The following is a 10566-nucleotide window of genomic DNA, read 5'->3' as shown; positions in this document are numbered from 1 at the left end:
TGTAATCTATGAATCGATAATATAAAAAGCTGAGATCACCAACGGAAGAGTTGTGTACATGAGTCAAAGTTCAACCCATGCATTCCATGGTATGGGATATTGTATGTTGCTTAACTTGGGTGCATTGCAAACAGTAGGCCGCCTGGAAGCGATGTCCAGCTATTCGTCAAACAGAGCGCTAACTTACACAGGTTTCAACGATGTACAATCACGCCAATCGCTGGCTGGGGACGATTCGTCCTAAAATCAAAATGGCCGCTAAAAAAGAAAAGAAACTTGAGTTTGACAGCGAAACAGGCCCTTATTGACTGGAACAACAAGGAAAGGCAGCTACGATAACAACGTCCTTAGTTTCCTCCACATCTTCAAAGTAGTCATCAGTTTTAACACATGTTATATTTGGGATTACACTTTCTTAGTAAAGTATAAATTCTAGTACTTTTTGAGTTGAACCCCACCCGGGATTCGAACCCACACCCCCAGAGTCAGGCACCTAATCGCCAGCACACAAAGTCAGCCGCCTAACCCGCTCAGCCACCGCGACTTCCACTCATCAGTTGTCTATTATCCTCGAACCTCTTTTGGATCTATTATTGTCTTCTTTCGGGCAAACAAGCGCCATTTTTTTCAAATACGAAGGCTTCGACCTGTTACAAACCCCGGCTTAGCAATGAATATGCAAGCTTACTCTAAATGATTCGTGGCGTAACTCATAAATGGCGCTTTTGGTGGACACCATTTGCATTGTACCAAGCATTGTACCTTGGCCAAGGCTTGTTGGAGCGCGCAAAGGGAGACGGGAACCAGCTTACTTTGTGTGATCCTTTCTGTGACGTCATAATGTCTCAACATTGCAAATAAAGTCACATGACCCTGTCTATGACGTCACAATACACCTCAGTGATTCTCATTCCTGGAGACACAGCGCTTGCGTCAAGTCACAGAAATACGTCTCTCTCGTTTTGAACTCTGAAGTTGGGAAACACATCACACGTGAGTTAAACATGGCTCCCGACTTGGTGAAAGTTGTATTCAAGCTGTACCATCTACCAGACTATGTTGAAAGATGTCTTAAAGACGAAAAAGGCAGAAGAAACGCTGTCAATGTTGCCCTCCTCGGCTCCATCCGTGAGCTCGGCCGGTGGAAACTTGAGAAACAGCTGATTGCCAAAGCCTCCTCTTCTGAAAGTGATGTGTGGGAGGTCAGTGCTGAACTTCCGGTGTCTTCGTCCTTTGAATGGTCGTGGCTGGTGGCTGACGACAAGAAAGTCCTCTTCTGGGATCCCGCACAGGACAGAAGGTAATGGAAATCCATTCTCCACATCTCTGCAAAACCCGTTGATGGTATCTTTGTTAATCTTTAAGAAACCCCTGATTTGAAGAAAATCATGAGAAGAAGCAAATACCTTTTATTAATATAATATATAAATAATATTTCATAAAACAGATAAACAGTTTATTGTGGAATATTGAAATGAACTCACCTGATATTTCAGGACGCGACTGTCCTACCACGAAGGGGTGATGTATGCATCCTGGGAACGGGACCCCAACTATTTTGTCTCCCAGACCTGCGCCCTGAAGCTGGAGACCCACTACTACTGTGAGGCAGGGGAAGCTGTCGCTGTTGTCGGCTCGGAGCCATGTCTTGGATCCTGGAAGTCCAAGAAAGCACTGATGGCTCAAGAATACCCGGAAAATCTGGAATCTGGCGGGTAGGTACACAAGTGCAAAATAACGTTTGTTGTACTGCATGGTGACTAGGAATTATTCAAACCAGGAGACACAATAACTACTTCGTTTTCACAAATGAAATACACCAGAGTTTGATTTAGAAACCTCCCTCAATTATGCCACTATTCACAATTCGTTGCATATTCTACTTCAGGCAAATACTCTACTGGAAGTCCACCGTGACTACCAGTGGAAGTGGGCAGTCGTCGACGTGAAGACGAGGAAGGTGAAGAGATGGGAGATGTGTGCCAACAGATTCATCTCCACCAACTGCGCGCAGCTCTCCATCCGGGCACCCTGGAACACGCCATCGTCCACCTTGTCCCACTCCACCATCATCCAGGAGCACACGATCGACATGGCCAAGGTGGCCAAGTTCTATGATGCCGTGGAGAACTGTGATGAACTTTTGACCTCGGAGATGAGTCACGTGACGCCTGGGTGGCAGTCACGACAGGAGACGAAGAAGAAACCTGTTGTCAGTAAGTACAGCCTTTCATATATATTTCTGATATCTCATAAAAACAACAGTTTGAAATTTGCAGTAATTTACATGTTTGAGTTAAATCCCTTGGGTTTGTGAGGATCCGCTGATCTCAGGTTCAGATGCTAATGCTGATGGGTTATGATGATGCGTCACTTTCTGTTTTCAACTCATGTAGTGAATCAACCAATCAGTTGTTCATGAAATAGGCTTTGAGTATTATGTGTTACCGTGGTGAATGAGTAATTACTGGTAAAATCAGGTTAGAATCACCTCAGTGAACTTGCAGAACCAGAATAATAATATTAAAAAGTATGACATTGATACACGTACAAGTCTTGCAGCATGTTTTCCTTCCACGTTAACACTTCGTGGTATATCTGAAATATTGTTTCACTCACTCACTCAAACCCAACCACTCACTCACTCACTGTTTTACAAGCTTCAATGAATATTATGTGTAATATTTTAAAAATGTGAAATATTATATTTTCAGTAACAGAAACTGAGAAAATGGAAGCTTTGAAACCAACGAAACAGCGTGAACAGAAGCCAAGAAATCACAGGTCATTTATAAGGAAGATTCCTGGACTTGTGTGTCACGTGACCAACTTCCTGAGTGACTGTTACTACTGGTTGGAGTAGATGTGGCGTTGTCATCGATACTGAACTGTAGAAAATGACTAATTTTTAAAGATTTTGTAAATACACTTAGATTGTATATATCATCTTGTAAATATCACCAAAATTTGTTCGAATACATTGTTATTAATTGGAAAGCAAACTTACAAATAATGTTATGTCTATTTACTGCACAGTTGGAGATGTAAATGAAAGTAGCATTTCATTTGTACATATGTCAGTCAAACAGAATTAAAACTCCTTATCAATGTATACACAAACTCATTGTTGTGGTGTTTCCTCCTGAGGCCTGAAGCATATTGTTACTTATGGATTGTTCAAGACATGAGTGTTAATGAAAGTAGAGTCCATGTTTGAGGACACCGGTAGGCGTTGCAACAAGAGTGTGACCGGGATCCCAGGAGGGAAGGAGTGAGTTTTAGTTTTTACGCCGCTTTTAGCAAAATTCCAGCAATATCGCGGCGGGGGACACCCGAAATGGGCTTCATACATGTGGGGAATCGAACCCGGGTTCTCAGCGTGACGAGCGAACGCTTTAACCATTGGGCTACCCAACAGGGATCAGGTGGTCAGGCTTGCTGACTTGGTTAGGACAGAGAGTCTCTGGCAGCAAGGCCGTTTTCTCCTCTATGGTGATGATTTACATTTACAGAAGAAGTGGTTGGCGATAGAATGTAAATGTTGCATTCTTATTGGGGAAATATATGCAGTTATATCTAAATGGACAGGAATAAACTGACTTTGACTTGATGGACATATATCTATGATAGAGCTGGGATTCGCTTGGGGAGAATATCAGCGATCTTTTAAAGAAAAATGGCGGACAGCGTCGTAAAGAAGAGCCGCTCAAACTCTTGACCCTTAATTCTCTAATAATACTTCCATTGTGTGAGGCCAGTACGCAAACTGTGCAAGAAGATAAGGACTTCATTTAAAGATTTAACTTTATATGACTTTATGCTTTTAAGTTATCATGTACTGTTTTTACAATGAAGCAGAGAAGCCTGTTAAGTATACACTGTAGGAGATCTAGGGTAAAGCAGGTGCTGGCAAAGGAAGCCTGAAAGGCCACATGCCAGTAGTACAAATGATGATTTATTTATTTATAACTAGTAACTATTGAAATAATTGTATATGCAATGTTAAGAGCCGAGTGTTTATAATCACATTTTTAATTGTTTCTCTATCCAATAGAATTTTAAAGATCGAAAACTGGCACATGAGTGTAAATGAAAGAGTGTGTTTTCAGTGTAATGAAAGTATTGACTATGAACGATATATATTGCTGCATTGCCCTTTGATTTTGTATGAAAGTTTGTGTGAAAAGGTATTTTCTTTCTTGTTTCGAAAATGACTGTAATCAATTCATCGATAATCACCGATAATAAAAACACTGAGATCACCAAAGGTAGAGTTGTGTCAATGTTGAATCAATGCATTCCATGGTGTCAGTTTATGTTGATTAACTTGGGTGCTTTGCAAACAGTAGGCCGCCTGGAAGTGATGTCCAGCTATTCGCCAAACAGAGCGCTAATTTACACGTTTCAACGACGTATAATCTCGCCAATCGCTGGATGGGGACGATTCGTCCTAAAATGAAACCAAAATAGAAAAGAAACTTGAGTTTGACAGCGAAACAGGCTCTTATTGGCTGGAACAACAAGGAAAGGAAGCTAAAATAACCACATCCTTAGATTCCTCCACATCTTTTGGCCGTGGGAGCCGTGCCAATTAACACTTATCAGAGGGGTACACAAAGTCCGCAGTCTAGACTACCAGTTGTCCGACTTCCTTTTTTTGTGGAAGCCGCGGTGGCTGAGCGGTCTAGGCGTCTGACTTTGTGTGCTGGCGATTAGGTGCCTGACTCTGAGGGTGTGGGTTCGAATCCCGGATGGGACTCAATCCAAAAAGTACTAGAATCTGTACTTTACTAAGAAAGTGTAATCCCCAATATAACATATGTGACGTATAATCACACCAATCGCTGGATGGGGGCGATCCAAAAAGGAAAAGAAACTTGAGTTTGACAGCGAAACAGGCTCTTATTGGCTGGAACAACAAGGAAAGCACGCACACATCCAGGGGCGTAACTAGGACAATTTCAGTTGTAAGCACAGCTTAAGGTTTTGATGAAGGATTACCGCAAACGGACTAAAACATCAGGCGAACCAAACGAGCAGGTTCTAACAAACATTATCTGGAATAATATAACGCAGTGAAACAATTTGTAAATATTTCAAACACCATATCAGGGCAACTGATAAGCATGGACCCATAAAGTACACGTACAATAAACCACAAAACAATAAAACCGGAACTCTCAGAAATGCATGAACGTTGTAAAGGGAACAAGAACAAGAAGAGCTAAATCAACTATGAAATTGTTTGAAACAGTCAGGAACAGATCTGCTAGCATCAGTTACTGTATGCATCAACTCTACTTGAAGAGAAGTGCCATTTTGCATTTTCCACATATGAAGTAGTGCAAGTGCATTAAGCCGTTCCATTACCATTGTTGACCTGAGATACGTTTTAACACGTCTCATTGCGCTGAAGGAACGTCAGCAGTTGCAGAAGACACTGGCATTGTCACAAGTGTTTTGAGGGCAACATGGATATTTGGATAAAGATCTTCTTTTGCGAAGTCCAGTGTTGCCAAAAAACACGATGGTTTCTCCTCTGCTGGAACATCTTGCCAACGTGATTGCCATCGCCTGATTTCTACCGTTTGTTGCTCATGTGAGTTCTCTTTCAGCTCAGTGAACTGTGCGAATATTCGCCTTCCCATTTCCTCGGCTATGTTATGGACAGAAATAGGTACAAATTCTGAGCTTCGAATCAGGTCACTGGGGCAGATAAGCCTGTCCTTAAATTGCTGAGCCATACGATCCAGCAAAGAGTAAAAAGATTCCTCTTCCAGTAGACTTCAGGTGTGGATGCAGGGGCAATGTCGCGCATCGTTTGACGGCTCATACATCTTGGCTTATAGTAGGAATAATGTCGTATTTGCTTGCAATATCAGATGCCTCACTGAAAAATTCCACTCATGCAGACTCGTCATCACGAATCTGTCTCAAACTGCTGATGACAACAGAGGCCTCGCTTGATGCACGAATAAGGTCAATGGTCGGAGACTGCAACATGGGAGATAACTGAACTGTGTACTGGATTATGTGTTCCAGCAAAGGACGACATCGAATGATGCTTTGACAGTGGACAGCGAACCTCCACGACTTGCCCAACGTGTTTCACAGAGTTCAGTAATCTCTCGCTTTTGCTCCGTTGCTTCCTGAGCATTCTCATTTGATTCCAGTTCCTTAGTGTATTCCAAGAGACGTTTTGCCGAATACGAAAAGGCAATGCTTTGAACTGTTGACATAATAATGTTGACTGATGTTATGGAACAGCTATGAACCAAGGCCAGATTCAAACAGAGATTACCGTGAACAAAGAATGCTTCAGGATACTGACGTCTTATGATGGCTTGTACATCATTCAAATACCCACTCATGCTTGAGGCACCATCATAACCTTGACCCTTTATATAGCATTTCGTAACCCCACACTTGTCTAGTTCTGACAGGAATGATTCCGCTAAGGCAGCTGCCTTTGTACTGTCAGCCTCAATGAAACCTAAATATGATTCCTTGAGTATAGTTCGACCCTGGTCGTTCAATGAAATGTGTCGAACAGGGATAGAAATTTGTTCTCTGGTTGAGGAATCTGTTGCCTCGTCAGCAATGAGAGAAAAACATTTCTGTGAATAGCAGTCATTAACCAACTGGTTTCCAATGCGTGGTGAACAAATATCAAGAAGCTCATTTTAAATGGCTGGTGATAAATATTTGTTTCTAATTTTGCTGTTTTACAGATGACTGTTCAATAACTCATCGTGCTTTGCACGATAATGCAAAGGGGCTACAAAATTGCTTTTCTCAGCATCATGACTTCTAATAGCAATATTCTGTCTCCCGCGCAAATTGAGTGTCTCAACTAGTGTTTTGAGAATTGAACGATTTCTTTCAACGGCTTCATTGTCCGTATTAGAAAGTTGGCAAAAAAAGTGATGGGAATCAGGTTTGGTATGTCACTTAATAAGTGTCCCGATATTTGCCCAATCATGAACGTACGATGTAACAAATGCGCCTTTTTGATTGTCATTTGCGAAAAGAGCACATGGTAAGCAAATGACGCAATCTTTTGACGGAGAATATTTCAGCCAATCATTGTTATCAAGATGTGTTGGATTAAATTTCCGTTTTACACCTCTAATTTCCGTTTAAGGATATTTTAGTGTTTGGTCAGCCCTTACATCTGTTGAATGTAAATGTTTCAGAAGAGTAGAACGAATTTGTTCTGATTTTTCTTCACTTTCTGTGTACAAGCCAATATCAGTACCAGAGAAACTGTAAGAAAGTTTCGGTGAATCTGATGCCAGTGAAGAACACTTATTGGAATTCGTGTTGGTTTAAAAAGCAGATGGAACCTCTGTTTTTGACTGCAATGTTACAAAAAAGGAATCAATTTCTTTACAGTTCTCCCTTTTAAACGTTTTAGAAGGAGACCAAATGACTGATAATTTAATGTCATTTGTTATCTATATTAACTGTAATTTCCTTAACGTTAATTTGTTAAAATACTTGTATTTTGATGCAAATAGATTTTAACAATTTGACAATATCGCGTAAGTGTTTGGTCTGACACAAGCAAATGACGCTAATGCCACACAACTAAATATGAACATTTATTTACACTTCTATAAACATTGTATTAGTCATCGTGGGATAAAATCGGTTTCCGCGAAGAACAGTGCGTTCTAACGACTGTCACCAATAAAATAGTGAAACATTTAACAAGAACCTCAATATATTTCTTATAAATGCTTTTATTGAATTTCAAAGAAATACGTCTCTCTATTTTTGAACTCTGAAGTTCGGAAACATATCACCCGTGAGTTAAACATGGCACCGCACTTGGTGAAAGTCGTATTCAAGCTGTACCATCTACCAGACTATGTTGAAAGAAGTCTTAAAGACGAAGAAGGCAAAAGAAACACTGTCAATGTTGCCCTCCTCGGCTCCATCCGCGAGCTCGGCCGGTGGAAACTTGAGAAACAGCTGATTGCCAAAGCTTCCTCTTCTGAAAGTGACGTGTGGGAGGTCAGTTCTGAACTTCCGGTGTCCTCGTCCTTTGAATGGTCGTGGCTAGTGGCTGATGACAAGAAAGTCCTCTTCTGGGATCCCGCACAAGACAGAAGGTAATGGAAATCCATTCTCCATATCTCTGCCAAGCGCGTTGATGGCATCGTTGTTAAACTTTAAGAAACCCCTGATTTGAAGAAAATCATGAGAAGAAGCAAATACCTTTCTTAAATGAAATAATAGTTCATAAAACAGATAAACAGGTTATTGTGGAATATCGAAATGACATTAATGTTATTTCAGGGCACGACTGTCCTACCACGAAGGGGTGATGTATGCATCCTGGGGACGGGACCCCAACTATTTTGTCTCCCACACCTGCGCCCTGAAGCTGGAGACTCACTACTGCTGCGAGGCAGGGGAAGCTCTCTCTGTTGTAGGCTCGGAGCCATGTCTTGGATCCTGGAAGTCCAAGAAAGCATTAATGGCTCACGAGTACCCGGAGAAATCTGGCCACTGGCGGGTAGGTACACAAGTGCAAAATAACGTTTGTTGTACTGAATGGTGACTAGGAATTATTCAAACCTGGAGACACAATAAATAAAAAAGGTTTTGACAAATGAAATACGCCAGAATTTGATTTAGAAACCTCCCTCAATTAGGCCACTATTCACAAGTCGTTGTATTTTCTACTTCAGGCAAATACTCTACTGGACGTCCACCGCGACTACCAGTGGAAGTGGGCGGTCGTCGACGTGAAGACGAGGAAGGTGAAGAGATGGGAGGAGTGTTCCAATAGATTCATCTCCACCAACTGCGAGCAGCTCTCCATCCGGGCACCCTGGAACACGCCATCGTCCACCTTGTCCCACTCCACCATTATCCAGGAGCAGACGATCGACATGGCCAAGGTGGCCAAGTTCTATGATGCCGTGGAGAACTGTGATGAACTTGTGACCTCGGAGATGAGTCACGTGACGTCTGGGTGGCAGTCACGACAGGAGACGAAGAAGAAACCATTTGTCAGTAAGTACAGCCTTTCATTTATTTATATTTTTTGATAGCTCGTAAAAGAACAGTTTGCAATTGGCAGTAAGTTACATGTTAGAGTTAAATCCCTTTGGATTGTGAGGATCCGCTGATCTTGGGGTTCAGATGCTAATGATCTTCGGCTCCACACCTGTGCTGGTGGGTTATGATAATGCGTCACTTCTGGTTTTCAACTCATGTAGTGAATCAACCAATCAGAAATAAGCTTCCAATTTTATTCATAAATATGATATTGATACACGTAGAAGTCTTGCAGCATGTATTCCTTCCACATCACGTTAACACTTCGTGGTATAACTGAAATATTATTTTACTCGTTCACTCCCTCACTCACTCCCTCACTCACTCACTCACTCACCGGCTCACTCAAAACGTCTGATAGACAAAGTCAAAACATTTGTAAGGGCGGTCTGGCGGTCAACCAATCCTGCCCGGACTGTTGTCCATCTTGTCCGGTTAGACCGTATATTGTTCCTTCTGTTTTGCAAGCTTCAATGAATATCATATGCAATATTTTATAAATATAAAATATTATATTTTCAGTAACGGAAACTGAGAAAATGGCAGCTTGGAAGCCAAAGAAACAGCGTGAACAGAAGCCAAGAAGTCACAGGTCATTTATCAGGAAGATTCCTGGACTTGTGTGTCACGTGACCAACTCCCTGAGTGACTGTTACCACTGTTTGGAGTAGATGTGGCGTTGTCATGGAAGAAAGCCTATTTCCTAAAAGATTTTGTAAAAATACTTAGATTGTATATAATTTCATAGAATCATCTTTTAAATTATCACCAAAATTCGTTCAGATACCTTGCTATTAATTGGAAATCAAATTTACAAATTATGTTATGTATATTTACTGTACAGTTGGACGTGTACGTGAAATTAACATTTCATTTGTACATATGTCAGTCAGAAAGAAGTTAAACTCATTCTCGATACATACACAAAATCTTTGTTGTGCTGTTTCCTCTTGGGGCCTTGACCATATTATGGATTGTTCGAAACACGAGTCTTAATATAAGTAGAACCTATATTTGAGGACACCGGTAGGCGTCGCACCAAATATGTGACCGGGGTCCGGGACAGAATGTCTCTACCACCCCAGTCTTCTCCTCCCTGAGTACACTTCAAGAATACAGTTTTATATATGACGATGATGATAGTGAGATGTTGTAAGCTCGTCGTGCTAGGGTTGAGATGATTCCTCTCTTGACTTGAGGTGGATGGCGGCAACCTTTGATCCGTGTGAGTTGGTTTGCGATATACTGTGGTCTGGAGCTTGTTGGACATCCAGGAAGGGTAAATGGTCATTGCATTCTTCATCCATAGTGAACTGGATACGTGGATTTGAGCAGTTCGGGTGGTTCCGTAGAATTTTCTGGTCGTTGTTGTTTTGTAGGATGACAAAATGAGTGATCTACTTTGTGAACCAGCAGATGTGTGTTAGGGGTGTGGGGTGTGTGTGTGTGGTGTGTGTTTCCAGGGCCATTTCTTCCAGGTGGGTCATGAAGATC

At 41.6% G+C, this 10566-nt stretch overlaps 1 protein-coding gene across 1 annotated transcript; it reads left to right on the top strand.

The window, feature by feature from the left end:
* Positions 1-1070: 1070 nt before the first annotated feature.
* Positions 1071-9743, top strand: LOC124261545. Its single transcript, XM_046695860.1, has 4 exons — positions 1071-1300; positions 8305-8524; positions 8700-9027; positions 9595-9743. The coding sequence occupies exons 2-4, from the start codon at positions 8333-8335 to the stop codon at positions 9741-9743; spliced, it is 669 nt and encodes a 222-aa protein (XP_046551816.1). The 5' UTR covers positions 1071-1300; positions 8305-8332.
* The last annotated feature ends 823 nt before the right edge of the window (positions 9744-10566 follow it).

This window comes from Haliotis rubra, unplaced genomic scaffold (assembly GCF_003918875.1).
Source record: "Haliotis rubra isolate DU_JTF1 unplaced genomic scaffold, ASM391887v1 Scf80, whole genome shotgun sequence".
NCBI lineage: Eukaryota > Metazoa > Mollusca > Gastropoda > Lepetellida > Haliotidae > Haliotis > Haliotis rubra.
Note: the sequence above shows the minus strand (reverse complement) of the source record. Positions and strands in the feature narration are given on the sequence as shown.